This window comes from Zingiber officinale, chromosome 5A, assembly GCF_018446385.1.
Source record: "Zingiber officinale cultivar Zhangliang chromosome 5A, Zo_v1.1, whole genome shotgun sequence".
Classification (NCBI taxonomy): domain Eukaryota; kingdom Viridiplantae; phylum Streptophyta; class Magnoliopsida; order Zingiberales; family Zingiberaceae; genus Zingiber; species Zingiber officinale.
Window position 1 is genome coordinate 8,536,314 of NC_055994.1, and position 19,412 is coordinate 8,555,725.

General features: G+C 36.6%; 2 protein-coding genes across 4 annotated transcripts; both read left to right on the top strand.

Moving 5' to 3' along the window:
* Window positions 1–45: 45 nt before the first annotated feature.
* LOC121979737 (probable inactive purple acid phosphatase 27) lies at window positions 46–19,301 on the top strand. 3 transcript variants are annotated; one of them, XM_042531725.1, is made up of 13 exons: window positions 46–202; window positions 563–746; window positions 2,115–2,206; window positions 2,434–2,500; window positions 2,614–2,736; window positions 3,131–3,223; window positions 4,088–4,217; window positions 8,667–8,748; window positions 8,892–9,024; window positions 12,255–12,460; window positions 12,537–12,662; window positions 18,258–18,567; window positions 18,685–19,301. In XM_042531725.1, exons 2-13 carry the CDS (start codon window positions 576–578, stop codon window positions 18,988–18,990), a joined length of 1,839 nt encoding a protein of 612 aa, XP_042387659.1. In that variant the 5' UTR covers window positions 46–202; window positions 563–575; the 3' UTR covers window positions 18,991–19,301. The 3 variants fall into 3 exon arrangements, with proteins under 3 accessions (XP_042387659.1, XP_042387660.1, XP_042387657.1); XM_042531726.1 differs by having other exon boundaries at window positions 51–166; XM_042531723.1 differs by lacking the exon at window positions 46–202 and adding an exon at window positions 450–481.
* Window positions 15,059–17,169, top strand: LOC121979738. The gene is made up of 3 exons (XM_042531727.1): window positions 15,059–15,854; window positions 15,925–16,131; window positions 16,213–17,169. Exons 1-3 carry the CDS (start codon window positions 15,074–15,076, stop codon window positions 17,106–17,108), a joined length of 1,884 nt encoding a protein of 627 aa, XP_042387661.1. The 5' UTR covers window positions 15,059–15,073; the 3' UTR covers window positions 17,109–17,169.
* Window positions 19,302–19,412: the final 111 nt, after the last annotated feature.

Below are 19,412 nucleotides of genomic sequence, written 5' to 3' on the forward strand. Positions count from 1 at the left end.
TTTGCGGTATTTGCTGAAAATGTTTTATAGGGATATCAGAAAATTTGGGGGTCCATTATAAAATTTCCGATTCCGAGATATTCTTCGCCACTACGCGAGGAAGGATGAATTCCCCGTTGTAGGTTGCTGTCCCGTGACAAAATCGACTACAGCAAGCCTTGGGAGGGGAAGCGGGACGAGTCCGCGGGCTTGATCTCTCGAGGTCTCCTCCTCTAGCCCGATCGGGGAGTCGCCGACTTGTTATTTTTCCTTTTTCTGGCCCTAATACTTTATTTTTCGTATATTCGTTTCCTTATTGTTTGTGTGATTTTTTGCTGTAATTTGGTGGATTTTGCCTACTCTTTTCTGAATACTTTTTTTTTCCTTAACAAACTTTTATGTTTGGTAATGGTTTAGACTTTCATAGGAAAGATACGATTTTTTTAATTAAATTTTCAGGTGGATTTCGCACGTTGAAGTTCGAAATGGGAAATTTTGTTTCGTAATACTTTGTTAATCACTATTTTTTTTTCTTTGTTTGGTTATTTTCCTCAACTCTTATCATGATAGTGAATGGTTACAGGATCTTGGAAACGATGAATTCGTATGGATTTAATTTTTGGGGAATTATATGGGCCTTAATCTGTTTTTGCACTTTGGCGGATATTGAGGAGCAGCCCCTTTCAAAAATTGCCATCCATAAGACAACATTGGCTTTGAATTTCTCAGCTCGTATCAGCGCCTCTCCTTTGGTTCTCGGGACTGAGGTGCGCCTTCTAAAGAACTTCTGAGTTTACTGCGGCATTTGTATTTGATTTGTGTGGTATTACAGTTGTGCAAATGTTTCCGACAAGAAACGAATATTGTAACACAGGGTCTTATCATTGCAAGAATGATCTTCTACTAGGATGTGTTATAGAAAGAACACATATTATAGTTGACGGGTCTGGTTAAATTATCCAGGCCCTGACTTCCCCTTTGCTTTGACTGATGTCTTCGAAACTTCTCCCACAAAGTAAAACCCAAAACACCAACTCACCAAGGAAGCTCATGCGTGATGAGGCTTATAGCTGATGAAACCCACAACTAGCAGCCACCCTTCATGGGACATGATCGCCAACCATATGGCACGTTAAATGACATATCTCACCTTGCTTTTAACGTGATGTATTGCATCACATTAAATACTGTACAGGACCTCGTCGACAGACTTGCAACAACTCTAATTATAGCCTGTTGTGCCAATGAAAAATCCAGGGATGTTATGAACACATTGCCCGGGGGGCAATTTGAGCACAGTGATGAGAAGGAACTACATTTGAACCGACGAGAAAGCCTCTCCATCGAGATCAAGTGGAAGCTTCTCATGCCAACCACCACCACCTAGAGTAGGTAGAATTAAGTCATATTGAAATGGTTCAATGATGAGAGTGAATTCTAATAACTGGTATTTAATCAAAGATTGTACCGGTTTAACTTTCAGATGGAGAGTTTGTTCAAGAAAAGACCAACAAATAACTTGTGAATATTTACAGCTAAAAAAACTTCATGTAGAGGTGCAATTACACAGTAATGCTCACGTGTTCTGGATTAGCATCAATACTGATGGCACATATATCATTGTGAATAAATATGTGTATACACACACACACACAGATACATACATATATGTACACACACAATATGTTCTTGAGTTACTGGATTAGTAGCAAATTCTATGCTGGAAGTATTTGTGTATCGTTGTGTATATATACCAGATAAAGTTGAGAACTCAAATATGTAGCTGTCTTAACTAGATCAGATACAACCTGTCTGATCCCCTTACAATACCAATAATGGTTTAGTGCATTTGAGACAATATGATGCGAGTTCTCACAAAATTCCTTCAAAGATGTTGGCAATGTTTTCACTATTTAAACCTAATGCACAGAAGAAAATTACTTTGATGAATTGCCAGTACCATGAAATAAGCATTTGCACATTCAACTAATGACCAACAAGTCGCTATTCCTCTTGTTTGACAAACTGTAGACCATATTATTTTTGAAGCAAGGAAATAATTAGTCTTGTTTCAGTTTTTGAAAAACTGTAGACCATTCTTTGTTTGAAAAACTGACATCTTTATGATGTTACAGGGTCAATCAATTGAGTGGGTTACTGTCAAATACACACACCCAGATCCATCAAATGATGACTGGATAGGGGTATTTTCTCCAGCAAATTTCAGGTAAAAACATTTTCTTTACATCTTGATTATAAACTTTGAAGTTTAAAAGGAGTATGAAGAGCTTTTCTAATGTCAGAGGTTTAATATAAGTCTTAAATAATAATGGTTGCAAGGGGATGCTTTTCATAGCTGCAATCTGTAATTTTTATTTGGCAAGGAAATTAAATTAATTGAACTTCTAAAGGTGTAACGGTTTAACAACTCTTGGTGTCAACTTTAATTTTCAGTGCTGCAGAATGCCAACCAGATACTGGTAAGGAATATGAACCGCTGTTATGCACCGCTCCCATCAAGGTCAGTTGTATAGCTGTTATATTCTGGCTGCTACTGGATTTTTAAGCATTCTTAGTTTTTTTTTTATGTTGTTTCAGTTTCTCTAACTGTAGAAGATATACACTATTTTGCAGTATCAGTTTGCAAATTATAAAAATGATGATTACATCAGAACTGGAATGGGATATCTGAAGCTTCAATTGATCAATCAAAGGGCGGAGTTCTCTTTTGCGTTATTCTCTGGTGGTCTTTCAAATGTATGTCATCAGATGGACATTTAGGTTGTAGTTAAAATATTTGCTCTTAGAACTATCTGGATAAACCCAACCCCCACCCCTGAATTTAGGTTCCTTGTTTGCTTTCATAACCCTCAATTTGTTGTTGGCTTGGACAAGATCAAAATTGTTATCTAAGCATGATTACTCTTTTTGTAATTTAAGTTGCATTAAAATACTATGGAGTATGGACAAAGATATTTGCAATATGACCAATCTCTAAATAACTAATGGTCTAATACATAGCCTATGGAAATTTAGTTACGTGGTGGAAAAAATAGTTTATCAGAAAACCTAGTTGTATGAGGAAAATCATTTTTGTTTTATTTAAATCAGAAAATCTGTATTTAATTGGTAGCTCTTTTGGGTTTGACAGCCAAAGCTTATTGCTGTCTCTAACATCATCAGTTTTGCAAATCCAAAAGCTCCTGTATTTCCTCGGATAGCTCAAGGGAAATCTTGGAATGAAGTAAGTAGTCTATTCGTCTATTCATTTGCTTTCTTGAGAAGTTACAAAGACCTGGAATTTTGTACTACATTCTGAGGCTCCAATTACAGAATCTTGTTGTTTTTAGTAAAAGGGCATGGTAAAATTTGGTACAGTAACAGTGTTCTGAAAACAGATGCATGCAAATTGATATGCATTTTTTTTTATAAAATATTTTATCTTTACCTAAGAATTTAGGTCATTCTTGAGAGCTGTGCTTGAGTTATGTTTTTAATAGTATTGCATTAAATGCATAAACATAACAATGTTGAGTCTCAGATCAAGAGAGAAGTAAACATGTTACTCATCTTCCTCCTGTTTTGAGGTGATAAAATTTTGGAAAGTTTCCAATCAACAGGTATCGCTCAGCAGCCACTTTTGCTCAAGATATTCAAGTCCCTTATTCTAGAAATCTGTTAATTGATTTTAAGTATGTATGAGCCGAAGTAGTTGTGGTGCATGATTTTCATCTCTTGGCCAACTCATGTAGTCTATTAAGGAGAATCTTGTGAATAGATGGCATATTGGTATGGTTCTACATCCAGACAACTAAGCATGTGAGATGCAATTATTTAGTAGCTATTTGGTGGAATGGTTGGTGCTGTAAATCGAGTGCTTGTAAATGGAAGCACGATTGTATAGGTTGTTAAAAAAACAAGACTGGGGAAAAAGGACATTTTTTCCACAATTATAGAAAGAAATGTAGAAAATAATATTCACTATTTTTATGGTTATTCTGGCTTGTTATGTTTGATTATAAATTTCCCTCAAAAAAATGTTGGTTTATGATTTGAACTAGGTTTTGCCAAGATGTTTTAGAATCTGACTTGGTGAACTTGAAATCAGATGGTAGTCACTTGGACAAGTGGTTATAGTTCTGAAGAGGCAGTCCCATTTGTTGAATGGGGTGAACTAGGAGGAACCCAAAGACGGTCACCAGCAGGGACTTTAACTTTCACTAGGAACAGCATGTGTGGTATTTTTTCCGTCCTGTTATCCTTTTTTCCTTGTATCTGTAACAACTTGATAGTTGGATTGTCAATGCCTTATGCTTATATTATACTAAAAGAAAATTGAGTTTTTTTCCCCTAGTACTGTTGTTTCAAATGCCAAATTTTAGGAAATTTGAAAATGATCAATTATTTGATTTGCTACTAGTGCAACAACTTACGGCCACTTTCATGGTGATCAAGAAAGAGGATAGAAACTCACAATTCCTGGGCTCTACACTTGGGATAAAAAACCTATAGAGTCAAAACCTTATTTTTGACACATGTTCTTTACAATGACTGTTTTATCATATTTAAGATAATGTATTTCACATGTGAGTTTAAGCTTTTATAGTCTGATAGAATATTTAAAATATCTTTTTGTTGGGGTTTTGATCCCAAGTCAGAACGAACGATACAGTGTTAGCATTATATTATGCCAACACTTGATACACATTGAAATGTGTGTTGAGATGAATCTTAGTAAGCTTTACTCCTTTGATATCTTCCACTTAAAAGTAAGACTTAGCAATTTGATAATCAATTAAATTAAAATTTTGTAGTAAAATGTTGTGTTGATTTTTTTTACTTCTAAAAATAAGACAATATTGATTAGTTGAAACAAAGAAGAATTTTGTTCAAGTGTTTTACCTCAATGAATGTTGAGATGAATTCACATAAATTTTACTTGCTAATTTTGTTCAACTTATCTTGTTTACTTTTAAAAATTAGATTATAGCAATTCAATAATTAATTGATAGAATTTAAAAAATAAATAAATTATGAAAAAATAACACTAGTTGATTTCATCTCAACACAGTTAGATGCTTGCTAAAGTGTGTACCAAGATACTCATTGCAATTCAATAATCAATTGAATTAGAATTTTAAAAAACAAAAAATTATAAAAAATAACAACCACTAGTTGATTTCATCTTAACATGATTAACTGATTGCTAAAGTGTAACAAGATACTTATTGCCACAAACCACATGGTAGGCATGGGTGAAAATACCTCCGCTAATATTAAGTTTTTGTGATTTAGCTGAATGGGTACATTTTGCTTGTCGCTCGACATGACACGAGATTTTAAATCTTATATGAGTCACTATTCTATTTTTAGGAATAATGATGGTTTAAATGTTATCATATTCAATTTGTCTACATGTTACTAATTTGGAAAAAAATATACGTGTCACCATTGTAATTACTTTGCCTTCTAAATTGATTTTGGTTATAGTCTATTGTTCCTATTCGTGTAAGCTCTCCATATTCATAGAACATAGAAATTCATTTATGAAACTGCTTCTTTTTCTTTCACGGGCATGAGCTACCTATCCTTGTGTGTGTGTTATGTGGATCCTCCTCTCCTACGCCATTGAGATTTACTAACATAAGTTCATTAAAATAGTAAAATATCCCTATTATTGACATGAAATTTAGTTTAATCATCAATCCTCTGATTTTCCGTTGGTTCATACCATACTGACATACTGGACACGACAACATATTGTATATTTGGCAACCATATCCAGAGGATAATGTTTACATTCCTTTGGCAGCACCATATAAGATCCTCTTTGGATCAAGCTGTCACGCCCCAGAGGAGTCCCTGTCCGAAGAAATTTCGGCAGCATCTCCCCTGTACGGGTGACAATCTGAAGTATTACTTACTACATATAAAATATACCTCAGCCACACTCGGCTGGAATATATATACAAAATATAAACAACAGAACACGCAATTTAATATACTCAGCCTACCCGGCTGGACAAAAATAAAATAAACACAACCACGCAGTTTAATAAGCCTACACGGCTGGAAACATGCACTGCGGAAGACACAAAATAATACGAACGTAAAACCAACAACGGCACTAACAAAAATACCTACAACCACCAGACTAGACTCTAAAAAAAACACATCGACTTGTTCAAAACCAAAATACGCAAAACTAATATACATCCAAACAATGACAAGACCCAAAAGAAACTATCCTCGAGTGTGACGTGGGACCCAGGACTGGCAGCCGACATCTCTCCAAGCATCCATGATTCATCTACCTGTTACCTGGCGAAAGAAAACCATTCTGTGGGGTGGTGAGTATTGAAACTCAGCGGGTAAGGAAAAGATAGTGCATGAACAAAATAAACTAATAGAGAATGCCAAAAGGAATACAGTCTTATAAGAGAAATAACAGATACTACAATAGAACCAAAATAATTGTTCATACCTGAAACCATATCCTAGGCTAGGTATAGTAGGTCAGAACTGGCACTACAGTACTGCTCATAACTACAGAGGTAATAAGCAAGGTATATACAAATATCAAATGACTAAACATCTACGATGAGAATATATCTCAACACAAGTAAGCATATCAGCACAAGTGAACAACAGCAGTAAGCAATAACAGCATATATAAACAGCAGCAGCCATAGCAAATATAATAACAACAGCGTATGCACGGATGGTCACTCCCGCCCACCTCTCTGCACCATGACCCCTGTATGGTCGAGAGGCCGGGTCAGTGACAGACTGTACACCACTCCAGCTACCACTCACACGAGTGGCCGAGGGGACAGTTGCATAGTAGCTAACTAGCTACATCTGCGACGGGGTCCCTACTGCTCGTACTCCAGCTACCACTCACACGAGTGGCCGAGTGCGGCACGACAGGACAAGCGGCATCAACTCCAGCTACCACTCTCTTGAGTGGCCGAGGATGCGGCATGCATGCAATGACATGATGCGCACAATGCAACAGTCATCATATATATATAAGAAGAAACAGGTATGCTACATGAAGCCAGTATGCTCAATATCGTACATAAATAAGCAACAGTCAAAGCATACAAACATGGTATCTAGTATCTGCGACTGATCATGGACAACAACAAGAGACTGTATAGATATGGAACGAATTTCTCAAAGGTTGTGTGGAAGTATCAAGCGCAGGAAAGTAAGAGTGGAGTCAAGGTAAACAGTCCTTATCCAAAATAATTCATGCACTAAGGTCAAAGTACTAAAAGAAAATAAAACAAGAAGTACTCGCCTTTATTGCAAAGATCGTGTCAACCGTCTCCAATAGGTCCAAAAGTTAACGTCCAACTCAATCCCTACAAATACAAGACATGAGGCACAACTAAGGATCCTAATCCTGGTATCAACTACTAATCAAGTTAAATTGATCCATACTCTTCCTCCACATGTTTCACTTTAATCCAAGAAGGACATAAACTAACAATATAGGATCAAGGCACTTTAACCATTCCACAACAAACACTCCATATATGAAATTAAACCTAATTTACTGATCAACAACCCTTTTAAACCAGAGATCTTACCCTCAATTGATCCATAACTTCCGGCCGGATCGATAATACTTGCTAAATCTTATCAGAACAGTGCTCCTTGGAGGTTCTGGCCGAAAGCTTCTCATGGGACCAAAAAGGGCTTAAGAATAGAAGGGTAACTGGTGGTTGACAGAGCCGTGCAGATAGCTCATAGTGGCAGTGGCCGGCGATGACGCGATCTCGGCATCAGATGCTCGCGTGGACGAACGGCAACACCGGCGGCCAACACACGGTGGCGACAATGCTTAGGGGAACCACTGGTTTCCTGCTCGTGACCGAAGAAGGGCCGACTGCCGCTCCCACAACGACCGGTAGAATCGGTGCTCGATGGCTTGACGGGGACGGCGCGATTAGGGCATCGCGAGAGGGAAGGGCAGCGGCGATCGGCGCGCAGCGTCGCAAGCAGATGCGACAGTTGCACGGGCTCAGCGGTCGTGAGGAGGCGGCGGTCACGAGGAGGCGGCGGTCGCGCGGTGGCGGCGGTCGCCCGGGCACAGCGTGATCGTGGACACGCGTGAGGAGGGAGACGGCACATACTTAGGGGTTAATAATAAAAAACCTAACTTCATCTCAAGCAATCCCTCTTTAAATAGGGTATTTTAAAACAGGCTTTAAATCCTACCCGTTGATCCCTAAAAAACTAAAACGTCTCATTTAAAATCTAGAAAAAATCCATAAATTTTCTAAAATTCACCCGAACTTATTTCCGGATAAATTATCTGACCAATATATTTATTTTCCTTATTTACATTTTTTTTTCGTATATTACACGAGCTCAATTATTTGTCACAGTTTTGGTATTTTCTTTACCTATCTCACACTACCTTTCTCAGCTTTTGATCTAATTGAATTATGATTTTTTATAATATTTCATTATCTTTCCAGTTTACACTTGCACCTCTTTTCTTTCCTTTTATTCATAATGCTTATGATTGTCTTAAGCTTCTCAAAATGACTACAAGCATTGCCTTCCATTGTCATTTCTCAATTGTTCTTGTAGTTGCATCTGATAATGTTTTTGAACTTTTAGTGGTCAAACCATATAGTTGTTTGATCGATTTCACACAACAATTTGTGCAGGTTCACCTGCAAGAACAGTGGGATGGCGTGATCCTGGTTTTATCCACACAAGTTCTCTGAAAGATCTGTGGCCTAATTTAGTGTACTCTCTCCTAATTTCACATTAGATTATTCTGTAGTGCATGTTTTTAGTGTTTCTTTCTGCCAGTTAATGCCACTGGCTTGGGTGGTTGTGGCATCTATTGCTTTCTGAAATAACATATTGGCAAAAAAAAATCATTGCAGGTATGCCTACAAGCTTGGGCATCGACTGTTCAATGGAACTTATATTTGGAGCCAATCATACACCTTCAAGGCATCTCCCTACCCTGGACAAACTTCTCTTCAGCGTGTGGTTATTTTTGGTGACATGGGAAAGGTAAAGTCTTATTTAGTTTGGTACATGAACTCAGAGGTGAGAGATTAATTTAAATTTTGTACAAGTAATGCAAACTAGGAATTTGATTTTTAAAATTTTAAGATTGTACCAGTTTATTTTTGTAGGTTCTCCTCTTTAGAAGTGTTTGAAGGAAAATTCTAAGTTAGAAATTATCTTATTTTTTAGTATTAAAACAAAAATTGGATACAAAAGAAGGGAAAGAGATATTTATAATTTATTTAAGATAGATGTAATAGGGTACTAATAAATAATGGAAAAATAAAAGAGCAGTGGAAGATGTATTTTCATCAACTTTTTAATGAAGTTTAGGTAGCCAATTTAACTTAGGTAATTTAAGTAGGTCAAATGAACATAGAAATTTAAATTTTTATAATAGAATTCAAACTTCAAGTAGAACAAGCTTTAAATGGGATGCAAATGAAAAAGTCGTTGGAGCAGATGATATTCCAATAGAGGTATGAAAGTGTTTAGGGAAATAAGGTAATGAATGACTTAAAAAATTATTTAACATGATATTGAAAATGAAAAAAAATGCTTGATCAATGCAGGATAAGTACTTTAGTTCCCTTATATAAGAACAAGGGAGAGATACAAAATTGTGCAAACTATAGGGATATTAAAATAACGAGTCATACCATGAAACTTTGGGAAAAAATAATAGAAAAAAGATTAAGGAAGGAGACCATGGTAACCGAAAATCAATTTGGGTTCATGGCTTGAAGTTCGATAATAGAAGTTATACATCTTGTTAGATAGTTAATTGAAAAATATCGGGAGCAAAAACAAGATCTACACATAATATTCATTGACTTAGAAAAAACTTATGATAGAGTCCCAAGAGAAATTATATGGAGAATTCTAGAAAAGAGAGGTGTTAGTGTAACATATATTCGAACTAATTAAGGATATGTACGAGAATGTAATGACTTCAAACGGAGTTACTTCCTAGAAAAGAGAGGTGTTAGTATAACATATATTCGAACTAATTAAGGATATGTACGAGAATGTAATGACTTCAAACGGAGTAACTGAAGTATTTCCAATGAAGATAGGGTTACATCAAGAATCCGCTCTAGATCCCTATCTTTTTACACTAATTATGGACGAACTCAATGCACACATTCAAGATACAGTACTGTGATGCATGTTGTTTACAGATGATATTGTTTTGGTAGATGAAATACGTGAAGGAGTAAATGTTAAACTACAATCTTGGTGGGAAACACTAGAAGAGAAATGTTTTAAACTTAGTAGAATAAAGACAGAATATATGGAATTTAAGTTTAGCAATATTACATAATGAGACAATTATTAAGATAGGAGATGACGAGTTGCTTGGAACCAAGAGCTTTAAATATTTAGGATTATTTTTGCAAAATGATGGAGGGATTGAGAGAGATGTTTTACATAGGTTAAAATGGAGGAGAGCGTCGGGTGTTTTACGTGACTGTACTCTAAAACTTAAAGAAAAATTCTATAAAACCGCAGTTAGATCTGGCATGTTATATGGAGTTGAATGTTGGATTATGACTAGAGCATATGAGCAGAAGATGAGAGTTGCAGAGATGAGGATGTTAAGGTGAATGTGTGGACATATGAGAATGGACAGAATAAGAAATGAGAGCATTAGAAAGAAAGTTGGAGTTGCATCTATTGAGGGAAAACTTCGAGAGACACGTTTAAGATGGTACATGCATGTACTTAGACGACCAATAAATGCTCCAGTTAGGCGATGTGAAACTATGACAAACACGCATATCAAACGAGGAAGAGGAAGACCAAAAAAGACTTGGTTAGCAACAATAAAACAAGATAAAATTTATTTAAGTATGGATAATGATATAGTAGGAGATAGAGCTCAATGGCATAAAAGGATCCATATAGTTGACCCCACCTAGTGGGATAAGACTTGGTTGTTGTAGGATTCTAGGTAAGTTTAGTAGAAGTTTAAGTTAATTGAGTTTGTTCATACTTTGTAATTAGATTTATTTCCTGATTTAATTAAATCCTTAAGTGTAGATTCATTTCCTTTGGATACTTAAAATTTTTTTCCAATTTTATTAGGTTTGAGCCTTTAGAAGAAACCCAATCCTCTCATGTAATTCAATCTTTTGTATAATAATATGCCTCTACATTTTTTGTGCACTGTACTAAACCAAAAATCTTTAAGTATTCGACCAATATCCCGCATGCATAGTAGAGACATGTTGGGACTTTTTGCAAGAACCTTAGTATCTCACATATAGATGGGAGAGGTACACTGCTAGAGGCTGGTTGTTAACAAGGTGTACTAATGTGATTTTGGTTGGAGCTGGCACTGGTGAATTAGGTGACCCTGATAGTACCTGGGCCATCAGTTACACCAACAGTTTGAAGAGTTTAAAGCTTGGTTGGTCATGTTGGTGAATGCCTCCAAGGTGATGAGCATCAAATTTGAAGCCTGTAACAATATCTCTGAACCCAATGGCAACATTCGATAATTGGACAGCATGTTCGATGTTGTTGTGAGGGGTTGGTGCCAATTTTCTATTGCCTGAGTTAGATCACGTTGGAAAATTTCCTATGTTGGATCAATATCTATCACAAAATAAGGATGACAGTGAGAATGGGGCCTGATAGGGCCCTAATTTGATGCCTAAATTATCTCTTATCTCATGTTTAATAGATTTAAAATCTATTTTCTACTTCATGTGGAGTATTTGTAGTGTGGAAGTAGCAAAGAGTCTGTGGATTGGATATTGAATGGCCCACTATAAATGAACATGGCTGTGAGTTGAAGACATGTTAATGACATATTCTAGAAGTGGTTAGGCATGCCGTAGTCCACAGTCAACGACAATGATTGGAATAAAAAACAGCCATTATTGTCATGAATGATCGACATTAGATTGGAGAGGAATCTTTTCCCTAGGATCAGTCCCTGCTGACTTTCACATCTGGTTGGACTCTTTTTGCTCGCCTGGGTGAGTTAGCAACCACATCCGACCCCCATCCCGTCAGATTGTTTATTTTGTAATGTAATTGACAGCCCAGGATAACTCATAATGTATCATATTTATGATTTTCAAAGGATCTTTGGTTCAACTGTTGGCATTGCTATGAATAAATTTTTCTTCACCTTAGATCATGTGGTGGGCAAGAGAACACATTGCAATTTCCGTTGAAGATACAGAACTTTCAACAATTCTGATAGTTTGCATAATTTTCAGGCAGAGGCAGATGGTTCCAACGAGTATAACAATTACCAGCCAGGCTCTCTTAATACAACATATCAAATTACTAGGGACTTGGAAAATATTGACATCGTTTTTCATATTGGTGACATATGCTATGCAAATGGTTATCTGTCACAGTGGGATCAATTCACAGCTCAAGTTGAGCCAATTGCTTCTGCTGTGCCTTATATGATTGGAAGGTTATTTTCATATATGAAAATAGTACTATGTTCCTTCTTCTGATATAAATTCTTCTCATATTCTCCTTGTGTCCAGTGGCAATCATGAGCGGGATTGGCCTGGGACTGGATCTTTCTATGGCAACAAGGACTCTGGTGGAGAATGTGGGGTATTAGCTGAAACTATGTTTTATATTCCAGCTGAGAATACACAAAAGTTCTGGTATAGTACTTGAGAAAATCTACTTCCGTTGGTTTATTAAATATACTCTTTTAATGGCTTGATTCTTAATTGTATGATGTCTGCCTTCAACTTTCCTAGTCTCATTACCTCCAGCCCAAGGTTTGGAATACCGTTTCGTGCCGGGCGGCACGGACGGTTTTTACCGTTCCGTCGCCCGGCCGAAACCGGCACTCGACACGCAGAAGTTTCGGCGCGTGATACGCGCAGGCGTGGCGCTGTGCTTTCGGCGCTCGTTGATGGGCGCCAGCACGCGCGAGAGTGTCGCGATCGAAAAAATCGTGCGACAGAAGGAATCGAATCGATTCCTTCTGTCGCGCGATCGATTACAGAAGGAATCGATTCCTTCTGTAATCGATCGCGCGACAGAAGGAATCGATTCGATTCCTTCTGTCGCTCGCAAAAAACCTATAAAAACGTACCAGCGATCGATTAGCAGCAGCGAGCAGCGGAGAGGCGAGGCGAGGCGGCGAGGCAAGGCGCGGCGAGGCGTGGCGTGGCGAGGCGAGGCAAGGTGAAGCGAGGCGAGGCGAAGCTAGGCGCGGCGAGCAGCGGCGACGCGCGACGAGCAGCGAGGTACGATTTCGTTATGCATCGAAGGCGGCGCCGAAGGAGTCGCCGGACGCCTCCGGCGCCGCCGGACCCCTGCGATCCACTGCTGCCGAGCGGCGTGATCCGCCGGCGCCGTGCACGCCGCGTGCCCGCGTGCCCTAACAGAAGGAAATTAAATATAATTTAAATTTATAACAATTCCTTTAAATTTTCTCAAAAAAATTAAAATATATAAAAAAAATATATTTAAAAATTAAAATTTTAATTAATATTCTGAAATTTTAATTTTCAATGTTTTAAATTGTATTTAAAATTTTTTTAAAAATTATAAAAAATCTGTTTAAAATTTTTATAAAAAATTATAAGAAATCTGATATATATTATAATATTTTTTATTATTTAAAATTTAATTTAAAATTTTTTAATAATAATAATAATTCAGATTTATATTCTAATACTCTAAAAAAATAAAAATTATAAAAAAACTAATAAATTAAATTTATATTTTGATATTTTTATTATGTTATATTTTTACAAATAATAATTAATTAATTAATTAATTTGTATAATTATTATATATAAAGTAACATCTTAAAAATAATTTATATATTTATTATAGATAATATTTAATATTGGAATTAATTTAAAATTTGGATCCATGAATATTAATTTTTTACTTTTGTAATATGTTTAAAAATATTACAAGTCTTTTATTTTAAAAATTTGGACATGTTTATGATTCATAATAAAACACTTATAATCTTGTGCAATTCTGATCAATCTAAATTGAGAAAGATAAATTAATATTTTTAAGAGATTGTTTCAAATTTCATAAGTTGTTGTTTAGAGTTTATATACTTAATTTGTAAATTTACAATGATAAATACATTTTTGACATTATAAAATGATGATCATTACCTAGAAATGAATATTATCCTTACTTTTTTATAATGCATAGGCAATGGCACCCAAATAACAATCTCATGATCCAGCTTGGAGACACGCACGTCGATTAGAAAATCGATTCCATTGGCAATGTTTGCATTGCGATATGATTAGACGCAGCGGTGGAATCACACGCCTAAAACAGCATCTTGCTGGTGGATATCCGGATGTCTCTAATTGTCCAAAAGTTTCTCAAGAAGTTCGTCGTGCAATGAAAGACGAACTTGATGGCAAAAAAGCATTAAAGTATAAACAACAACGAGAACGGGAACTTGTTGATAGTCGAAGCTCTAAAGAACCAATCTATGATAAATTTGAAGGTCATGGTGAAGTTCCAAATGATGAAGACTTTTTAGCAGCTCTCAACGCCTCTCGAACTCACTATGATTATGAGCAAAATATGCGATATAGAAGTGGCTCTGGTGCCAGTGGAAGTGGCTCAACTACTGCATCAACATTAGGAAAGAGTGCAAGTGTTCATCTTCCTTCAACACAAGGCGGTATTGGTCGTTTTTTTCCTTCTATGGGACGAAGACGTGCAGTCGATATTGTTGATATTGATCCACTGGCATTCCCAGACCAAGCTAGCAAACAGACTAGGATTGATGATGCATATGCAAAAGAGAAGAAGAAATCAATCGGTAAAAGTATTGCTAAATTTTTTAATTTTAATCATATTCCCCCCTAATGCAGCAAACAACACATACTATCGTAGCATGGTATCCAACATCCAAAAATCTGGTCCTGGTATTCAACCTCGGACTGCATATGAAATTGTCGGTCCATATTTAGATGAACAAGTGGAGGAGATCAAGACTTGGATCCTATCATGCAAGAAGCAATGAAGCTTATGTGGGGTTACGTTGATGTGTGATGGCTGGATAGGACCTACACGGATGAGCATTATCAACTTTCTACTATACTGTAATAGAAAGGTGATATTTCATAAATCCATTGATGCAACTACAGACTATCATGATGCACTCTACATATTTCGTTTGATGGATAGTGTAGTTCACGAGATAGGTGCAGAACATATAGTACAGGTGATTACAGATAATGGTGCCAACTTTAAAAGGGCTGGAGAGATATTGGAGCAAAGGTATCAAACATTATTTTGGACACCATGCGCAGCACACTGTATCGATTTGATGATGGCAGATATCGGTAAGCTCGATATAGTGAAGAAGGTAGTGAAAAAAGGTCAATCTTTAACAAAATTCATCTATAATCATCATTGGGTTCATGGATTAATGAGGAAATTTATTAATGGGGAGATTCTGCGACCAGGAGCGACTAGATTTGCCACTCACTTTCTACTGTTAAAATCGTTGAATCAGAAAAAAGTCGGATTAAAGGCCATGTTCTCTTCTGATGATTGGGAAGCCTCTCGATATTCTAACACGACTGAAGGTAAGGAGGTGCAAAAAATTATTATGTCTGTCAGATTTTGGGACTATATTGCAGATATTCTTATAGCAGTAGAACCATTGTACGTTGTTCTACGTAAAGTTGATATGGACAAGAAGCCACAAATGGGCAACGTTTACTGCCTAATTCATGAAGCAAAAGAGGAAATTAAGAGGCGTCTACAATTACCGACCAAGTATCAACATTACATTGATATAATCACTAAAAGATGGGATGATCAAATGGGAAAACCTATTCATTTGGCCGGTACGTATTTTTTAATGATAACGAATTTTTAATATTGTTATTAATAATTATATATGTTTAATTATTATAGGCTATTATCTCAATCCGGCATATCAATATCGTTATAATCTTGGCACAAATGATGATTTATTAGTGGCCCTCAGACATGTAATATCAAGACTGCATACAAACACAGAATCAATTGCTGAGACTATTAATGAAAGTCGATTATTTCGAGAGGCATATGGTTCTTTTAGTGATCCTATTGCAGTTTCATGCAGATATAAAATGGATGCAGGTAAATATAGTAAAAATTATTACTAATTATTGTCAACAAATATAAATAATTATTTTAATTTTGTTCTTATTTTTCTTACAGCTGAGTGGTGGTTACAATATGGAGGATCAGCTCCAAATTTGAAAAAGATTGCAGTACGAATTCTCTCACAGACAACGTCTTCAAGCGGTTGTGAAAGAAATTGGTCAACTTTCTCCCTCATTCATACAAAAGTACGAAATCGTCTTTCTTATCGTCGCTTGGAGAAGATGGTCTACGTTCATTATAATATGCGTCTTCAACTAAGAGCAATAACAGAAGAGAATGAAGAACAGGAGTCTGGTGATGTAGACCCATTTGATATTGGATTTGTCCAGACTGAGAATGATCCAATGATGGATTGGTGGAGCGCTGTTGAGGCTGAGAATCCATTACTTGATGAAGCAGGAGACCCACCACGACCATCTCAATTTCTTACTCAACAGATTGAAAAAATACAAGCTAGAGGAGATATCTGCGAGGAAGAAGATGATGAAGCTTTTGATCAAGAATTTCGATTTTCTGGATCTCGGTCTAGGCGTTCTCAAACATCACAAACCCAACCAAAGTCCATAGATAAAGGCAAAGGCAAAGCTCTTGCAATTTTTACTAAAAAGAAAGAAAAAGGCAAACCTCCTACTTTTATGGGAAGTGGTCCATTTAGAATTAAAGACAATCCACTCGATGCAATTGATGAGCAAGAACATGATGACAGTGATGAAACATCATCACCTTCTGATACTGTAGTCCGACGAGAAGTTCGAAATGAGGATAGTGATGTTGATAGCAGTGCGAGTACTCATGGAAGTGATGACAGTGGTGATGCATCTAGTGGTAAAAATTATGTCCCCCCTACTCTAGCACTAGAGCCATGGACATGTGAGATAGATTACACACATGCAACTCAAGATGATGATCATGGAGCTAGAGGTAGCTATTCAATATCAACGTCGATATAAGGGTGACAAACAAAAGAAAGCTCATAATTATCAAGATATGCGGGAGAGTTTAGCTGAGATTGATTCTAGTCGAAGTTCATCATACTCACAACCTTCTTATTATAACTTTGATGCATCATATGGTGATCCGTCATACCAAAGCTCGCGGACGTATACTTATCCTTATCCTGTGCCTGTACCTGTACCCGTTCCGATTTCAGTGTGCCAGTTCAAATCCAACATCCAGTGATGAATCGAGACACCCTGATGAACATGTGAAGAAATCAATATCAATATTGCATGTCATGGGATGCTTATTTAATCTGGTCATTGGAGAACTATGGAGTTGACCTAAGCAGAATGTCGCAAGAACCAATGCTTCCATCTGATTCACGCCACTCCTTTTGGTATTAATAAGGTAACATATTATGATGTATCAATTTTAATTCAAGTTATTCATAGATCAACTTTTTTTAAAGAAAACTATATTTAATTATTTTTTCTAACCATATTAAGTTGTTCAATAATTAAGAATTTATATAAAATTAATATACAACTTATTTTTAAAGTATACACAATAAACATATTTATCTAATAATTACTATATATAAATAAAAAAAATACCGAAACAGTATCGGCACGGCACGATACGATACCGAAACCGTATCGTTCCGGTCCGGGACCGAAACCTCGGCACGGGTCGAGATTTTAAACCTTGCTCCAGCCTCTTATTGCTTTAATAGTTATATTGTTGCATTTTTCTATAAGACAAATCATTTTTTTTCCTGATCATCATGATAATGTTGCCTCTATATAATTGTAATATAAATACGCTTGAAAACATCCATCCACATCCATCCTGTTCAATGCAGTTACTTTATTAAATTCCTTGCACTTCAGGATTCACAGAATAGTAATTTTGTATTTCGTAATGTACTTTGTATCTTTTCCTATTAGCCTTCTGGTTTGAAGTGCCTAAGTAAAACTCTAGCAAGGTGTAGTCATCAATGCCAAGCATCATTAGCCAGTTATGTGAAGTTGTAATTTATTCTATTTATTTGTAGATGTCTTGTTTGTAAGACATGGTGACTTTTAACTCCTTGATATTTTTCTGTTATCGCCTTTGACATGTTAGTCTCATCTCTTAAGTTGACATTGTTAACCTTGCAGGTATAAAACAGATTTTGGCATGTTTCGCTTCTGCATCGCCGATACTGAGCAGGATTGGAGACCTGGCACCGAACAATACAAATTTATTGAGCATTGCCTGTCTACAGCAGATAGAGAAAAACAACCGTGGCTTATCTTTCTGGCACATAGGGTGCTTGGTTATTCTTCTGGATATTTTTATGGCATTGAAGGAACCTTTGAGGAACCAATGGGAAGGGAGAGCCTTCAAGAACTTTGGCAGAAGTATAAGGTTGACATTGCCATGTACGGTCATGTTCACAACTACGAAAGAACATGCCCAGTTTACCAGGTTGGTAATGACTCTTCGAGTGCTTGCAAAATTCCTTAGAAATAAAACATTCAATAAAACTTTCTTGTATTTCATTAAGCCAGAAAATCAAGTACATGCTCCTTTTGTTGAATGCAGAATGCATGTGTACGTGAAGCTTCGCACCATTATGACGGGCCTTTTGTAGCAACTACCCATGTTGTCGTTGGAGGTGGAGGCTCAGGTCTTGCTGAATTTACCCCTCTTCGGACTCGATGGAGTTTCTTCCAAGACTATGATTTTGGGTTTGTGAAATTAACTGCTTTCAACAAGACAACCCTGTTGCTTGAGTATAAGAAAAGCAGAGACGGGATGGTCTATGATTACTTCACGATAACACGGGATTATCGTGACATATTGGCGTGCGCCGTTGAGAGCTGCTACTCACAAACCTTGGCAACTTGAGCCAATATGCTTGAAACCAGTGATGTCTTAATCTGAAGACTTTCGACAGTGTTCGTATGTATATACGAAGGAGAAAGCAAATAGTTCACAAGAAATTCTATGTTTCCATACCCTGCAATAAACTGCTTAAAACTGTGATTCTTGAATGACTGGACTTGTGGAGGCTTGAGCAAATATGCTTCAATGATGTTATAATATCGATCACAACTTGTCAAAAGAAACAGAAAAAATAAAGTTATTGAGAATGTGACAGTTTCCATTGCATGTGTATTATTATTTTTTTAACGGATAAGTGAAATATTTTACTAAAAGGCCATGTTTATTTCAGTGTTCCTCAGCATTTGGAATGAAATGGATATATTTCAGATAGATGTGCATATTTATATAGATTAGGCCATGTCTATTTCAGGTCTGATGGTCAT